The sequence below is a fragment of the Phyllostomus discolor genome, chromosome 2, assembly GCF_004126475.2.
Source record: "Phyllostomus discolor isolate MPI-MPIP mPhyDis1 chromosome 2, mPhyDis1.pri.v3, whole genome shotgun sequence".
Lineage (NCBI taxonomy): Eukaryota > Metazoa > Chordata > Mammalia > Chiroptera > Phyllostomidae > Phyllostomus > Phyllostomus discolor.
In genome coordinates this window covers 170,318,648-170,337,357 of record NC_040904.2, presented here as the reverse complement: position 1 = coordinate 170,337,357, position 18,710 = coordinate 170,318,648, and the positions used below count along the sequence as shown (strand labels likewise).

The window sequence follows — 18,710 nt, the reverse complement described above, 5'->3', positions numbered from 1 at the left end:
AGGAACAGGATATTGGAATAAAGTTAGAATATCTCCCCATACAATACAAATCCAAATTAAAGAGGAAAAAAGTGGGGGACCTGGAAGATCACGAACTTGACCAGGTGGTCAAGGTTAGCATAACCAGCAGTAAAACAGATTGACCTAGTATACCTCCACAGGTGGTGCACTGACAGGAGTCATTATTTCTATGGTATTCCTAACAAGGGCACATGGCCTGAGTGACGAGGAAACATCAGACAGACCAAGGGAAAGGGTGATCCTCCAGAATGAAATGCCCATGTTCATAAGACCGTAAGGGATACCAAAGACAAGGAGAGACTGGAACTGCTCCAGATTGAAGGAGATTATGAGATATGACAACCAAATGTAACCTGTGTTCTTGAGTAGAATCCTGAAACAAGAAGCAAAAACAGGCATTGTTTATTTAGACAGTTGATGCAATTTAAAAGCATCTGAAGATTGGATGATATTGTCATATCAATGTTGATTTCCTGACTGGAAGGTTGCATGTTGGCTATATAGGAGAGTATCTTTGTTTTGAGTATTTAAAGGTGATGGAGCAAATTATTGTCAATAAAAGGCATATCAGAATTAGACATAGAGCAAATAAGCTAAAAATATTACCAATTAGGAATATGGTAAGAGACGTGGAAGAGTTCTTTGTACTGTTCTTGTAATATTTCTGTAGGTTGAAACTATTTCAAAAAAATTTTTAAGTAAAAGCAAACATTAATCTGGAAAAACTCTTGTATATATGACTAACAGTGAGTTGACATCCTTTTTTATAATTTTTTAATTTTTCTACTGAAGCTAACATACAATATTATATTAGTTTCAGGCATACAACACAGTTATTAGAGATTATATAACTTATTAAGTAATCACCCTGATAAATCTAGTACCCATGTAACCCAAGTTGTTTCAATATTGTTGACTGTATTCCCTATGCTATACATACTTTACATCCCCATGACTATTCTGTGTAAGTTAATATTCTTAACACATAAAGAATTCTTACAAATAAGCAAGAAAAATGATGAGACCCCCATATAAAAAGGGAAAAGAGAGGCTATTTTACTCCATTTTATGCTTCTTCCCCCTTTGTCACATATTAATTGACCATAGAGCCTTGAGTTTATTTCTGGGCTCTCTGTTCTGTTCCATTGGTCTATATGTCTGTTCTTATGCAAGTACTAGGCTGTTCTGATTACAGTGGTCTTGTAATACAGTTTTATATCAGGCATTGTGATCCCTCCTACTTTGTTCTTCTTTCTCAAACTTGCTGCCTTTTGACCCAGCAATTCCACTGCTAGGATGGTATCCTAAGAGCCCTGAAACATCAATCCAAAAGAACCTATGCACCCTGATGTTCATAGCAGCACAATTTACAATAGTCAAGTGCTGGGAGCAACCTGGGTGCACATCAGTAAATGAGTGGATCAAAAAACTATGGTACATTTACACAACAGAATACTACACAGCAGAGAGAAAGAAGGAGCTCCTACCCTTTGTGACAACATGGATGGAACTGGAGAGCATTATGTTAAGTGAAATAAGCCAGGTGGTAAGGAACAAATACTATATTATCTCACCTTTACCTGGAACATAATCAATGAAAGAAAAACGCAAACCAAATATAACCAGAGACATTGAAATTAAGAACAATCTGACCATAACCAGAAGGGAGGTGGGAGTGGACAGAGGGGAGAAGGGTTTTCAGGAACTGCTATAAAGGACACATGGACAAAACCAAGGGGAAGGGTGGAAGCAAGGGGGGGAGGTGGGTTTGGCTGGGGTGTGGGGAAGTGGTGGGGGAAAAATGCAAACAACTATAATTGAACAACAATAAAATAATTTAAAAAATAAAATAAAATAAAACATTAACCCTGAGAAAAATTTTTAAAAATAAAATAAAAAAGAAAAGGATATTTTAAAATCACTCATCAAACAAGAGACACCAGCAACATACTAACAAATATATAAAAATGTACAAATCCACTGTTATTCAAAGAACAATAAATTCTAGAAGTGACAGCAATTTTTCACATGCCATATTAGCAAAAAGTTTTTAAATATAATGCTTACTGCTTCCAAGTATGTAGTTTAAATTTAAGTCATTTGCAAAATCAAACTTTTTCCTTGTAGTCCACTCAAAATACATAATTTACTTCCCTTTGGTGCTGTTCAGGGCTTTTTTACTGGCTAAATTAAATGAATTTAAGCTGAAATATTCAGTAATTCACGTATTCTGTAGCACATCAGCATCCTCAAGAATAATCAAACATAACTTTACTACAGCTAGAATTTTAAATGACTGAAGGTGAAAATACAAGGGAAAGAGGTCAGCGTGCCAATCATCTCCTTTCAAAATACTCAGTGGATAAAATCACTGAAAACAAGAGGCGAAATAGGAATGACTTTTGTCCAGCTGTTATAAAGTACATCAATACCTGTTTCAACCACAAAAGTATATAACTCTTCCCTAAGATCAATGGAATTCAAGTGTATACAACAGCAAGGGAAATAAGATTTCTTAAGTAATTGAGATAACATAAACTCCATTGCCATAAGAACACCAAAATAATATTTTTGCATGGCCTTTTAAAAAAGGTATATCCTCACTATAACTAATGGAAATAACAAGAAAAGTTACAAATAAGCTGAATTCTACTTCCTATCCCTTGATAATAAACTGTAGATAGACCATTATAACTTTTAAATGAGTCTTTTGTAAAATGATTTTAAATGATTGATCAAAGGCCTAGAGAGCATTTGGGAAGTTTCACATTGACATCAGAAGACTAAAAGCAGAAGTGTTTTAATACCAAAGAATTAAGTATATTACAATAATCCCTCAACATTCATCATATGAAAGATCACTGAAATGTCAGTGCATACCAATGTATGGCAGATGAAGAGCAGAGAACTGAATGAACTTTGATGGCACATTAGAATTTTCCTTACTATAATGAGTTGCATCCAAAGAGTCCAACTTTCTCCAAAAGACAAAAGAAAAAGCAATTTAAATAGTATGGAAGATGTTACTTTGATACAAAACAGAATCCACCTTTCTGGTAATATAGTAATTTAAAAGTTCTTTACAAACATAAAGGAAAACTAAGGATCCTACCTGATTAATAGCACAACCTATAACACTCCTAGGAATAAATCTAAAAAAATATGTGCATGCCCTTTATGGAGATAATTATATAGGAGGAAAAAATGGAAGAAAATGGAGAGAAAGGCCACATCATAAAAATCCTGAATATCATAAAAATATTTATTCAACATATGTCAACTTATAAATGTGATATATTTCAAATACAAATCCCAATGAGATTTTTCCCATAGAACTCACCAAGTTGATACCAATGTATATACCAAAGAATCAATTTTCAAACATAGCAAAAAATTGTGAACAGAAGAGAAGAGAAGAGACCTTAACTGTAGATAGCAAGTCATGAAACTACAGTAATTGGAGTAGTGTGGTATTGCTGCAGAAGTCACAAACAGATCAGTGGACCAGAAAACAGGGGAAAAAATAGATCTCAGCATTGAAAGAAACCTGGTACTACATTTGATGTTTGGCATTTAGTGCTGATGCATTTGGCATTCTGTGGGCAAGGAATGGGTTGTTGGGCACATGGCATTGAGACCACCAGCTTCATCTGTTGGATATGACCCTAGATAGGTGCTCCTAGATCGAAGTAAGATGTCAATTTCATTTTCTTATTAGGTAGAAAAAAGGTATTAAAATATATCATTCCTTTTTATATACAAATTTGGCATATATAAGAAATATAAAAAATCTTATTTGCTTGCTGAGTTTTAACTTCAATTTAGTTTCTTTAACAAGCAACTCACTATGTCTCCTTGGTGATGACATATTTATGCATAATCACATTAAACTATATATATTGCAACTTTCATAATAATAAGGTAGGCATTGAAGTACACATTAAAGCTATAATACTTTAGAGATAAATAATGATATAAAAGCATATTTAAGAGAATAAAATATAAGTAAAGTTTTTTTAATTATGCAGAACTTGGAGTTTGAAATTTTAACTCATAAATCCAATTATTTATGTTATTTATGTAACTCATAAATCTAATTATGTTATTTATTAAATTCAACCAAAAAGTAAAGAGTATAGTAACTGTTATGTCAGTCTGTAATTTTATCCATAATAAACAGTCATCATTTTAGTTCAGAACCATTAAGCCAAGCAAATATTGTCAGCAAATTTAATTTTTACTTAGTACTGTCAAGAAAAAGAAATGGCTTAATATATGACAAACACTCAAAAATATGAAGGCATATTTTATCAGCCTCATATATAAATACACTCTTACTCATCTGGAATATATAATAATACTAAGAAAGTTAAAAAATCTCATTGATCTCACCTCAAGTTTATTAATATAGAAGGTGATGGCAAACTTAAGATACTTACTTTTATACTTTTATACTTACCTGCAAAGTCATTGCCACAAATTATGTGCACCATGTACACCATGTACACCATTTGCCAAGCATTCAAAGTTGGAAGCATAAATAATATTTGGCTTTCAGGAAAATTTTTAATAACAACCCCATGGGAACCAATTTATATATCTAAAGCCCAAGACTATTGTAAATAAAGAAGAAATATTATAAACTACATGACACAATCCAGGTGCCACTACCCAATCTACACGAAGGGATAACAAAAGGATTTTATTTATCCTGAAGAAACAATGGTTTTGTAAAACACGGAAAAGAACAGAGTCCTTTTGGAATTTAGGATATTTTTTCATTCATTTTTACTTATAAATATACATTGTTTTTCAACAAGCCTTTCCTGTTTTTATATTTCTCATCTATATCTCCTGTACAAATGTGTAAGTGAACCAATACCTTAGAATTATTTCTTTGTTCTTTATTTTTCCCTTTGAAAATGCAATAGTCAGAAAACTATCAAACCAAAAACTTTATGTAAGCACAGTGCAGAAAGCTGACAGGCCCTTCAGCCATTGCTGTGTATGTTTAGCCAACATCAGTATTACCTAAAGACAACAGACAACAACATAATGGCTCTTTACCTCTGAAAGAATTGAGACATTCAGGCAGAAACTAAATAAATAAGTGTTCAGGAAATGATAGGTCAAAGAGATGTGAGGCTGAGACTAGGGGAAGAAAGATAACTGCAGTACCAATAACAGGAAGGAAGAACCACACCTAACACGCGGCCTCTTGGGAGCACTGAGTGTCAGAGGTACCACAGTGGACTTGTGAAAACGCTGAACTCAAGAATCAGAAGTGGTTTGGGTGCTGGCTCTGTCCATAACAGCTAAATGATGCCCTAAAGCCCTGAGAGTAAGCCACAGGGAGTGTGGTTAGTACCCTTGCTCTGTGTCATCTTGCTATATTTTGTTCTCCACGTTTATTTGCTTTGGTTTGCCCTTTAGCATTTAGTCAAGATTTGCAGAGTGCAAGGTGGCCTCTCTCTGATGGAAGAAACCAATAGGCTTCTGCCCACACCTGAAAAGGATCATTAACACTTTCATACATATAAAGCACTTTATATATAAAAACTCTTTAATCTTCACAACAACCTATGAAGTAGCTATTATTATCCTCACTTTACAGATGAGAAAAATGAGGTGCACAGAGGTTATGTGACTTGCCCAGTGTCCACAGACAGTCTGTGGTAGTGTAGGTATTTAAAATGATAAATGTGAAGGAACGTTCATTGGCAGAACTGTGGTTATTCTCTCAGGAAGGAATTATTTTAGGTCACAAAGCCAAATGAGACTTTGCTCACAGGACTCCTAGTCATGCTTCTATACATACGAGAAGCTGAAAAATACTACGCAGCATTTTGATTCAACACACATCCAAGAATACAGTTTTAACCACTACCACCTAAGAACTGTGTTGAAAAAAAGTTATCTGTCAGGGATTAAAATTCTAAAACTATTTAAACTCTAAACCCAGACATAGAATACAGTGTTTTTGACTCTAACTAGTCACAAATTAAGAAGTATGTTTGACTTTAACATTGAGGAAGATATCACATGGAGAATTTAGTGATTAATAAATTTGTTTTAGGAATGGCAACTTCTGTGTGCTCTTAGCAACATCAAAAGCACTGCTCCCTCTGCCTTTAGGCAGATCTCAATTACTTCTGTTTATGATTTTGCATAATGTAGCAAAATTAATCTAACTGCTTTAAGCCAGTCTTAGATATAGCATGTCTTGCTTTTGTTTACTTCTCTTTAATGCGCTCACTTAACTAGACAGAATTAAAGCACAGGAAACCCCAGTAGCCACACTTACCGGTGATCCAAGTGGTGAATGGAGAGAATAACCCCGGAATTTAGGTGGGTCTGTTTCAGGGTCACCAAAATAGTAAATTCATGTTTGTTTCTCAGCTTCTGAAAAAATTGTTCAGCTGTAGCAGTGGCTGCTTTTATACTTCTGGGAATATCTAAAAAAGAGAAACTTACACTAAATAGACTAGAATTTGGTTTTATAAAGTACCCCTTACATGCAACATGTTTTGAGAAACACTATCAAATAATAACTGATAAATACCAAGTCTCAGACCCTCCTGGTAAGTTCTTTCAAAACAACTTTATGCTGCTTATTACAGGGTGATAAACCACATGAATAACCAAACTTGTGTTGCAGCATCATTTTTTCAAAATGTCACCTTGGAGGCAAAGAATCAAAGAACCCTGCTAGAAGAAGTACACTCCCAAGTCTCCTCCTTATGTACATCCTGCATCCTGGATCCCACCGCCATGTCCATGTCAACAGTGAATAAAAAGATGTACTTTCTAGAAGAGGACTTGAAAGACCACAATGGAGGCCTTTTTGTCTTTCTGACAACCTCACCACAGAAAACTGGATTTAAATCCATGTGCCAAGTTCCACATTGATGTCTTTAGCCAGAAGGCCTTCTCTAAATAGATTTTTTAAAAGATCATTGCAATTAGTCACTCTCAGCCTTCTGTGTAGGGGATGAAACATTACCATCAAATTATCTTACCATATTTGTTGAAAGAATTACAGAGAACTTACTTCCCAATGTGCCTCCTCCTGGCTCAGAGAAAGCCTCACCAAAGGAGGTTTGCCTGTGGGAGCAGAAACTTTTAAGCTGCACATCTACCTGTTATGGTCTTGCACTCCAACCTTGGCACACAAAGTGTATGAGGGAAATAGAGAGGGATGGAAATGGATTTCATGGACAGGAAAAAAAACATCATCCAAGCCATCTGCTAACTGAGCATAAGGTTCTCCTACTCATAGTGTGTTCAAAGGGTTTATGGGAGCCAGAAACAGGTTTTTTTTGGTGATGAAATCATTCTCCTATTTTCTATGCTTTAGACTAAGTAGACTAGTTAACTGGTTTTCAGTGGGGAAACTACTGGTGTTTAGAGAGAACAATCCCTCCTTGTGCAAAACTGTCCCATGAATGGCCAAATATTCGTCATGCCTGAGTTCCAGCCCACTGAATGCCAGTGGCACGCAACCTCTAGCCACTGGGACAACTCCAAGTTCTCTCACACACTTCCAGGCTTTCTTTGGGAGCATGCAGCAGAAATCTCATTGGGAACCACAACCTTGATGGAACAAATTACAGGATTAATCCAAAGCTCCCCATCATTCTAGTTCTACAAATTCATGGAATGAAGATGTAATCACCAATCTGTGTCCATCATCGGAATACAGGCATGGAAAAGCCCTCAAGATACCCACAAACTAGAAGAAGGGATAAACCATCCCAATACAGTGAAGGAAATGCTGTCACACACGGGTACAAAGTGTTGTTGGATCACAGAGGGCGAAGCAGCCAACACCATCTGAAGGGAAGGATCTCATAAAGTAGATGGCATTTGATCAGGAACTCAGCAGCTACAGAAGAGAGGACAAAGTGTTCCGGTCAGAGGACTAGCTTGTGAAAAAGCAGAGCGGCGTACAAAGGCACGCCATGTCTGAAACAGTGAAGAGCGGCCACTGCGGGATGGGGCTGGGTAGGGAAGCTGCACTGGACAGGCAGCACCTCCCGTGCCACAAAATGGACACCTGTTGTTATTTCTGTCACCATCATCAACCTGCCCTCTTGGTTTTAAAAAAATAAAACCCTCTCATTCACCACTGAAAAATGACCCCTCCCCACTCTCAGCCCATGACTTCTGTGCAAGAAGTACCATGCCCAACAGAGCATCACCTACCCCTGTCCGCAGTATTTGAACCAGGAATGGGCACCCACCCACCCCAGGGCAACAAAGTCAGGCCAGGGTATTTATTCAAAGTCTTAGGAAAATAAACTTTGTTGTTTCCAAAAAGAAACTTCCTCGGTTCCACTCAGTATTCACAACTCAAATATTGAACAATAATCTGCAATTTCTGCCATGAACAATGTAACAAGTTTTGAATCCACATTCCATTTTGTTCTCACAAAGCCCTGGAAACTTGACAGGGACAACAATTACTGTGTGCTTTTTCCATGAATAAAATGAGCCGAGGAACACTCCTGTGATTCACCCAAAGGCACCGGTATGCTGGAGGTATAATGGGGTGACAATTTCTGGTCCAGTATTCTTCCCACCAAATTGCACTGCCTCCCGAACACAGTATCCTTTACCAGAACTTCACTGCCACTCACCAACAGAAATGCAAATACCAGAGCACCACCCCAGAAAATAACCTAGAAAAAAAGTAATTATGTAAGATAACATTTTTAGTTCCTTAAGTCACTAGCTTAGAAGTGATTTCAAGAAAGGTCACTTTTCCCATTTGCATTTCTGTTTCCAATTTGTAAAATTAGCATTCCTGCCTTCTATTTTCATCTCAAAGCTTATATAATGTTCAGAGAGACTTCTGAGTTCCCGTGATTATTACTATGAGACCCAATTCTGCTCCTGACCAGAAAAATGAAGTCAAAATAGCCTCTATGTGAGAATTAAGTTTATTTTCTTACCATTTCAGGTTTCAGAATTAATAATTTAATTCATGTATGTATTAAGCAATTGCTCAACAAGGTCTCCTGTTAAAAATAAACATAGAAATATAAAGTGTGGAGGGTATCAGAACAAACTGTACCCACAAGAATGAGGTTCCAATGCCAGCTACAGAGATTATTAGCTGCACGTGGCATGAAGTAAACACCATGTGTTGGCTATTAAGATTATGACATTTATTATTACTACTCTAACAAGCAACGAGCCTGTGGAACCCACTAAAACTACCAAGAGCCATGATACCCTTGTGACAATTTTCTGAGCTTACTTTCATTCTAAGTATTCCAAACTAAGCCACAAAATGCCAATTTCCACATTTGAATATTGACATAAAATATTTTGGCAATCAAGTTATTCTTAAGATAAAATCCTGCCATCTGTTTCTATCGGTTGGTTATGCACAATAGTGTGGTGATGGCCAGAGGGAAGGGGGAGAGAGGCTGGGTAAGGGTGGGCAATGGGGAGGAAAGTGGGGACATCTGTAATAGTGTCAACAATAAAAATAAAGCTGAAAAATTATCTTCATCATTTTTAATCTCTTTAGAATATTTTTATTTTTAATACATATGTTGCTTAAATTAATTTACATTCTAAATATAAGCTTTGCAATTAAAGCATATACTTGTATTTATTTTATAAATGATATAACCTAATTTGAACTGTAGTGAATGTGCATAGAGATTAATTATAAATTAATTGGGTTTAAATTGTTTTCACGTTCAACAACTGTATTGTCACTTATTTTGTAAACCATTTATGAAAAAATATATACTACATATTAAAGGCAACTCTATACATTCTCCTAAAGATGTGATTGCTTAGCAGGTTAGAATAAAAGACAGCATCATTTTGATACTTAAACAAGTAAATATTTTTTCATACTTCTATTTATTTAAAAATGCAATAATACTATATTTAAAAGTTGTTTTTTAAAGAAAGATAAAATCCTGCCTTCCACAGTCTGTTTCTAGAGAACTATAAATGATCATTCTTTTATGGGCAAAAGACTGTAAACTGAATTACTTTTCAAAGAAGGACTGACAAAGGCTGACAAAATTGCCACTTCAGAGAAAAGCAGGCTGAGTAAACAAGCCTTTAAATGTGACTATGAAGAACCACAGAAAAACTTAGCAATGTGTCCATGCTCTATTGAATTTTTTAAATTGGAGAACTACTTGAGTTTAAAACAAAGTTTGTCTCAACATTTTCCATTTTTATTGTGTGCAGACACTAAAAATCCCACTGAGAAACAACTAGTGGCATTTTAAAGCAGCTCAGAAGCAATGAAACCGAAATACTCACTTTGAGTCGTGGGACTCCCAGGATTAAATGGTGAGCTCATGTGGGGGGTGGACACAATTTCTAGGGATTTACACAACATGCACGTGTTCCCCACGTGCACAGTTAAGAGGAGAAAGGGGGGAGAGAGAGAGAGAGACTGGAATTTCTAAAATTGGGTGACAGGCTATAGCTCAGTGCAGGTATGAGTGTGGGAGCAAATACAGGTGTTTACTGAAAAAGAGCTACTTTAAAAGTAGGTCTAGTGCATTGGTAGTAAAAGTAAAAAGAAGGGATTTGTCCATCTTCAGTAACAAAGAAATTGGTAAGAACTTTTTTCTTTTGCACTTAAACTGCATTGCTACAATTGCCATTGTGAATTAAGTCAGCCTCTCTGCCCACTGCAGGTCTCTGTTCCATCTGCAGTGTTAGGAACCTAAATTGATCCCCCCACCCCCGCCACAACCAGACTAATACAAATACCATGTGCAAATTCAATTATAAAAACAGTGTAATCTCAGGCATAGTATGTTTGGCTAAGAATGTTTCAACTCACCAGAATTTTTTCAGTTTCTAACTATGAAAAGTTGTTGTCTCCTAAATTCAGGTTACAATATACCAAATTAGAACTATTCTTATAGTTATTGTCCATTTCTCTCACTCTCCCGTCAAGATATCCATGTCTTTGGAGTACAAACTTTCAAGGCAAAATAGTAGTAACAATTAAGATTTTATTAACACTACATGTGCAGTTTGCAAAATCTTTTAACATAATCTCATTTAAGCCTCACAACATCAAAATAAATGGGATTATTAAGTCCATACTAATAGAAATTACAGATGAGGAAAGAGAGGCACAGAGAAGCCAAGATACTTGGAATTATCACTGTAAGTGACTCAAAATCAGAGGTCATTTCTATGAACTCTATTAAGAACTTGGTTGGAAACCTTGGGAGACTCCCAGGTGAAATCTGAAACTGGCCCCAGTACAGGAAGGCCACTCCAGATTGGTAGGTGGCAGGTTTAACACACAAGGAATTTCCATAAGAGTCTTGTCTTGGCGGCTGAAAGACAAGTAGATCTCTGCCCATGCCCACCAGAATCTTAAAAGTTTACATAGAGCCTTCAGTTGAGTTCAGTCATGTACTTAGTCAAATTGGTCTCAACAACACCTTGTCAGCTGAAGGTTGCAACCTTGAAGCCCGCTCCTACTGTGAGAATGGTGGGGGAGGCATACATCCCAAAGACAGGAAAGGAGGTGAAAAACCTCCAATTGCTTGGATCCAGCTCAAAGGTAATACCTGGCAGTCACATCCTCTCAATGGCATCCTCCAACAGAACAATCAAAAGTAAGATGATAAGATACAGGAATGAACCCACTGAATTCAAACGGTAGAGCCAGCATCCCAACTCAGGCCCCTGTATTTCCTATTATTACGGAATAGTGCCCTACCAACATGATGGTGCTGCACACACTAAAGAGTAGATGAACCCTCATTGTAAGTTAACTTTTATAAAAATATATTCTAAAGCCCTGGCTGGTGTGGCTCAGTGGACTGAGTGCCAGCCTGTGAACTAAAGTGTCACTGGTTCAATTCCCAGTCAGGGCACATGCCTGGGTTGCCAGCCATGTCCCAGTAGGGGGTGTGTGAGGGGCAACCACACATTGATATTTGTCTGCCTCTCTTTCTTCCTCCCCCATACTGTCTAAAATAAATAAATAAATATACTTCTGAATATATATGGAAAATAAATAAATACACTTCTCTTGATCTTTGGATCCATTCAGGCTTTGCAAATATACAAAACTGTATCACTTAATCTCTCAGCTAGATACTCTAAACTATTGAACTGCAAACTTCACTAAATTTGAAAACCAAAAGCTTTTTAAAAAACAAGTTTCAAATAACTCTTCTTAAAAAGTTATTGGGCAAAATGTATGAGTAATCCACAACTTTTCAATGGGACAAACCCACATAAATGATGCCACATATACACTTTAGACATTTGTCTGTTTTTTCGACTACTAGGTTAACAGACTACAAGAACATACTCTGGGAAAACTGACCTGAAACTCCCCTTCTACATCTTGTTCTCATTAGACCCCAAAACAATCTCAAAAACTTTTTCAAATCTGCAGCTAATTATAATTTATTCAATGCACTATAAACATATGTATCTTCATGTGTTACCTATAAAAATGTTTATTGGCTTAATGTTGTGAATATCAAGCCACATAAAAACTTACATACATGAATATAATATAATAAGAAACATAAGCATCCACCAACCATTAAAAAAAAAGCAGGTTCTACTCCTGAATGTAGCTATTAATAGTTGACTTTGAACAAACCACTTATAATTCATTTGTTGGAATTTTCATTACTAATGTAGAGCAAAATCTTGTCAGAATGTAGGAGGCTACAAACAATAAAATCTCTCTATAATTTGAAACTTAAAATTATAAGTATTAAAATCCTATATAGAACAAATATGATACAACTTAATAAGATCATTCCATATTGGTAATAATTTGGCTTCCCAGGTACATTTTCCTTCAGAGAGAGCAGCAGTGATCAACCAGTATGAGTGTTCTGGGTTAGCTCACTCTTATAATCCTCACTGTAGATGAACATTAAAATTGGCACTTGAGTTTAAAATGAGATTAATGCTTGGGGCTAGTGGGAAGCAGTCCCTCAGAATCTCACTAGTGAAATTACCAGCTGTTTTGTTACCAGAAAAATTAAGAGGATAAACAAGCCAAAGAGGATAGTCTTTCTTATCATTTCTTCTCCCAACTGCAGTTCTGCTCAAGTGTAAGATTAAATCAGCAGAAATATTAAGCAAATAAAAGAGATGATAATAAATTGATGATGATGACAATGATGATGATGATAATGTTGGTGCCATCCACAACTTTAATAGACCAGTTGTATTCCTCGATGATGCCTCATTATCTACAGCGAGCAGTTTCAACAACAGTAACAGACTTAAGAAGCAATGATATTGTCATCACTGCTTCTTAAAAGTAACACCTTAAAAAGGTGTATATTGTTATACACCTGAAACTAATATAATATTGTGTGCCAACTGTAACTGAAAAAAAAATTTAATTGAAACCTATATAATTTTATTAGCCAATGTCACCTAATAAAGTTAACTTAAAAAATAAAATAAATAAAAATTAAAAAATAATAAGTAAATTATTAAAAAAGAATTAGTAATTTCTGGACCTTTATTTGAGCCAGTCCAAAATATTATGTCTAATTGAACTCAAATGGATGCATACAATTTTTCAGCTAATATCATGAGCCAATGTTTTAAATACATAAGGAAATTAAACTATCATTGACTATCAAACTCGACAAAACATGCTTCTGCTCTAACTAAAGTTATTGAAAACCTGAGCAAATGAAATGTTTGAATTTCTTTTAAAACATTTTGAAAAACTAAGTTTTGACTGGTCTCTTAACAGTACAGGAAAATGCTTGGGTGCACCTTCGTGTACTGACATCTGTTGCTGGTGTGTGAGCTATTGCTTAAAGTAACAAACCACTCACCTACATAAGATTAGAGTGTATACATTCATGAATTAGGTCATTTTTCTCTCTTGCAACTTATCCCATATCTAGTACCTAGCTATATCTTAAATACACATATAATTACTCTTTATAAAGTGTTTAGCTATTAAGAGAGGAACTATAAGTGTAAAAGAGAAATAAGTGAAAACTAAATCACAAGTCATTCCTTTATTTTCTTTGAGGTCTGATCAAATATTCATACAGTCCCCTAGAAGTATAAAAAGAAAAACACACATCCATTCAGGAAGCTAACTGTTTTTTCATCCACATATGTGCTAGTAGTTTTTGGCTCAGCTTTAGTAAAATTATTTGTGTAAAGAGAAGAAAATATAATAGGATCAAGGTGAGATTTCTATTATACATCTTTAATGTTTGATTATGTCCATTATTTGACAAGAAAAAGATATAGAGATGTACAATACAGTTTTACATCGATAAAATGTGATGGCTATAAATTTTTCAGCCTCAGACTGCACATTCTAGCAGAGTCTTTGCTGAACAGCCAGAGAGTCCGTAGTGGCCCATCACTTATACAGAACTGAAATGCTGAAATGCACAATTTTATCTCTCACTTAATAGGCCAATTTGACCTGAGACATCAATTTTGGGAGTTTGTTCTGCTTTTATCCTTCCTTAATTATCTAATCAAATTATTTTAGAATAATCACACACCAAAATATCAATTATCATGATTAATCACCCTATGGAAATGGTGTGTTTTTTTTAACTATTATTTTCACTGCAAGAAAGAAAACAGTATTATGAAGTATCAAAGGACCCAGGGCACATAAAATCAGTTTCTCAACCCAGAGTTTCAGACACTGGCCTGTATGTCAGCTCCTGCCCTTGCTTCTGCAGGCTCTGCAGCTGCCTCTGCTCGGTCTCTGAGCCAACTATGATGATGATGCCAGAAAATCAGAAGTGGGGCTCAAAATTAAGTCTTGTATCTCAGAGATTAAACAAATGGCTCATAATTTGTGCAGCCTTTAAAAGAAATCGTTTCCCAGCCCAGCTACATTGGCCCAATCTACAAAGCTGAGCTGTTGTTTCAGCTGCCCAGACTAGAACTCTAAACTCTGCCCCACATGCCCACCTGCTTTGGTGAGGTTCTGATGCCCTGTCAGGATCTTGCCAGTTCTCTCTGCTGAACCTCAAGAATGGATGAATCCTGCTAAAGTGTCAGAATGCTAGATCCATGAAATGATACCTGCTTGACTTTGAACTGTGGGGGCTACTGGACCTGCCCCATTTACTAGATATCACCCCCAACTCCCATTCATCTACATCCTGTCCTTACCTCTTGGAGTTTTTCCCACCCTATGAGTCTTTCTAAATTAGTACCCCTGGATAAAGCACAGAAGATTTACTTATTGTCTTAATTAATCTCTGGGCTTTACCTTACTAGAAGCTATATGATCTTCACTACTAATTTATATATTCACAGGAGCCTTACATCTAATCCCACCAAGCTTGGGTCTCCCCCATTTCAACACTGGAATTTCTCCCTCAGTGCCCATTTCTGGGCTAAGGGTTGGCTCCAGTTTACTTCTGGCAAGTTCTTCAGTGAGAACAAGAGCATTGTGAAGCCTCAAATCATCTCATGGCAGATCTACTCGTCAGCCCTGGAACTGCCTGACTACCTCTAGATTGTTAGATGAGCAATAATTTCTTTCTTACTTGAGCACTGCATTTTGGGTCTCTCTGTTACAAGAGCTTAGCATAGTCCCTAAGTACTACACCTCCTAAAGTTTCTTCTGACTCATTCAAATGTTCCCCAAGGGTGTCGTTCTTTAAAACAAAAATCAGCAAAATTTTCCATATAAAGCTAGAGAGTAAATATTTTAGGCTTTGCAGGTACATACACTGATGTTGGATATCTTTTATAATCATTTTAAAATGTAAAAACCCTTCTTACTCAAGCAAGTCATACAAAAATAGGCCCCGAGTTTGGCCTGAAGGGCCATAGTTTACTGACCCCTGGAAGCAACAAAGATAGATAATTTTCCCTAAGAGCAATTTTTATATCATTAGTTAGTTACGTTTAAGTCTGGAAAGGAGAACTGAAACAATATGATAAGAGGCTTAGTTAAAGCAAGTCTAAACGCTATGGAAGCAGGAAAGGAGGAGGCACACACTGCCTGTTCCCTGGTTTTCATCCCTGCTGTCCATATGCATTCCGTGGGTCACATCTTATCTTCCCTCACTCTGCGATTAGCTCTCCCAGTGCAGGTGTCAATTTTCTAATTCTCCTTTTTCGCACAGTCCACATAGGAGATAATAAGCATGGCCAATTGTATTGTGTATTAGTGGTGACTTTGCCACCTACTTCTACATCTTTTTATAATAGTCTTTTTACTTACTTGTTTGCTCAGGTAAATAAGTAAAGGTTACAGATTTATTTTGCCTTCAAATATTCCTTTGCATTGCCACCTGGTTTAAAATTATGATTTAAAAGGTGGAGTGAATGATAACCCCAATGAACTAAACTATAATATGTATAAAAATTTACAATATAGTGTTTTATACTACTATATATTAAGAGCAAAGACTCTCTCCTTTCCCCTTGAAATGTGAACTGACAAGTCTCCACAGGGATCCTAGATTTATGGACAGAAGTTGTTTTTGGAGGATTCTGAGATGAGTACATTCTTAGAAAAAGGAGTAATAGAGGGTCGTAGATAATAGGTAGGTCCAAAACATTCCTCTCAGATGATTACAGTGTGGGCTGAGCATTTTCTTAGAAAAGTTATAAATTTCTGGAATGTCAGAAAAAAGAATTTCCAATTCAGTGACCAGAACACCTCACAGAGCCAAGCTTAGGCTTGTTTTCTCTGATCTCTGCCATTGGTTTCTGGGAGGCTGCGAGGAGACCCACAAAGAAAGTCCAGAATGCTTAAATTAATGTTCTTTTTTCCTTTTTCTGGGTAAGATTAGAGGTTTAAAAATAACCCAGGCACAAAGTCTATACAGTGGTCTACTGATAATTTCGTCACTATGTTTTACACTCTGTAAAACAGAGGATAACTGGGCATTAAAATAATCCTGGAATTACATTGTAGTCAGCGCGTAACATGTCACACACCACCTTCCCGACAATTCTTGACGTTCCATAGCTCTGATTACTTACTGTGCACTTTCATTATTTTTAAGTGTAGCACTTGGTGCTGCCTTATATATCTTCTTGTCTAAATGTGTTATATGACAGTCTTTTATTTTGTTAATTTTTTATTTTAATTGTTGTTCAAGTACAGTCTTCTGATAGTCTTTTATCTTCAGAAAGACTGATTTTAATCTCCTTGAGGGCAAGAACTGTATATAATACTTCTCTCTTCTATCGCAATAACTACCAGCAATGATAGCCCAAGATGAGAGGAGTTCAATAATATCTATCAAATAGAGTTGAATTAATTTTCTTTTTCAAGGTTTGGAAGATAAAACAACACACCTACCTTGGCCGTGTAATAATAAGTCACTCCCACCCCCCCACAACTCTCCACTGCAGCAAGGTTTATAACCCAGGACTCGCTGCACCGCCCTAGGCCACGTCTGGTAATCTCACACGCAAACACATTTATCCTGCACAGAGGTTTATGGAGAGGTCCTGGAAGGCATGGCCCATCCTAATTACTAGGTCTAACTATCTCATTAGCCCAGGCTAGGAAAATTGTTAGCATTTAAAACTCTATTGAAACCATGGTATCTGAGGGCAATTTAAAACAAGCTGCTTTCTTTCATCCCAGAATTTCTGATTTGAATGTTTTTTTTTCAATTTGCATATTTCTTCCTCTCTGGTTCACATTCCACTTCCACAAAAGTGTTTTCTTTTGAGCATTTGGAAAATAAAATGGTTTTTTTTCTACCTTGGTATCACATTTAGATATGGCTCTGAATTACATAAAGATATGTGAAAAATATATTTCCATTTTGAATTTAGGAAATTAGGCCCAAACATCAACAATATGTTTCCTAGTTAAATACCAACATCCAATGCTTCATTCACATATTTCCTCATTTCCAAACCCTCTCCCCCTTTTCCATACAATCTCACTTTCACTCGATAGAAATATACTCTAATTTTGTTTTTCTTCTGATTTCTTATTTTAACATTCTTGTTCATTCTTTCCTCTTGTTTCATACAGTACATTCAGAAATGCAAAAGGTATAAACACAGTAGTATATCAATAGGTGTGTGTACATGTGTGCATATACACATGCAACGTGCACATGTCAAGCTATGATTTATATAACTGTCTCTCTCAAAACACCACTAGTGGATCAGTTTTCAGGACTCTGGCCTGTATTTTTACATAGAAGCAATATTATACATGATGTTAGGTCCTCAGAAGTTTCAGTCTACTATGGTATGCCGTAGCTGATTTAAATCCAATAGATTCTAGTTTATGAATCCAGTAGAAATACCTGGTACCTCAATGAGAAAGGGGGAAATCTGGAAGCCAAGATGAGATAGGAGGATGGGATAACTGAATAAGCTTCGGACTGGACACTGAAGAAGGGAGCCAGTGGTGTAGTATCTAACAGTCAATGAGGTAAAGATGAACTCAGACTTAGTGCAAGTAGGGAAATGCAGGCAGGGGAAGCAGTGTGTACAAAGCATGGAGGTATGCAGAAGCATGGAAACTCATGGACGTACCAGCAATTTACACTGCTAGAGATTACGGTGTAGGGGAGGAGGGAGCTGGGAAGTGGAAAGAGTTTAGTTAGGTGGGTAGGAACAGATCATTGTTCTGTGACCACTGTGTTACTCAGAGAACTGCAGGGCTAAGATGAAACCAAAGCAGAAGCCCAGTTATATGACATGGACTGGCAGGGTGGGGT

At 36.4% G+C, this 18,710-nt stretch overlaps 1 protein-coding gene across 2 annotated transcripts in view; it reads right to left on the bottom strand.

Annotated features, from left to right (window-relative positions):
• Positions 1-18,710, bottom strand: part of NELL2 (neural EGFL like 2) — a 286,020-nt gene that overhangs the window by 244,824 nt on the left and 22,486 nt on the right. For both annotated transcript variants that reach the window (XM_036019152.1, XM_036019153.1), the window contains exon 4: positions 6,326-6,476. In XM_036019152.1, coding sequence (XP_035875045.1) covers positions 6,326-6,476 — 151 coding nt within the window. The remainder of the gene's footprint in view (positions 1-6,325; positions 6,477-18,710) is intronic.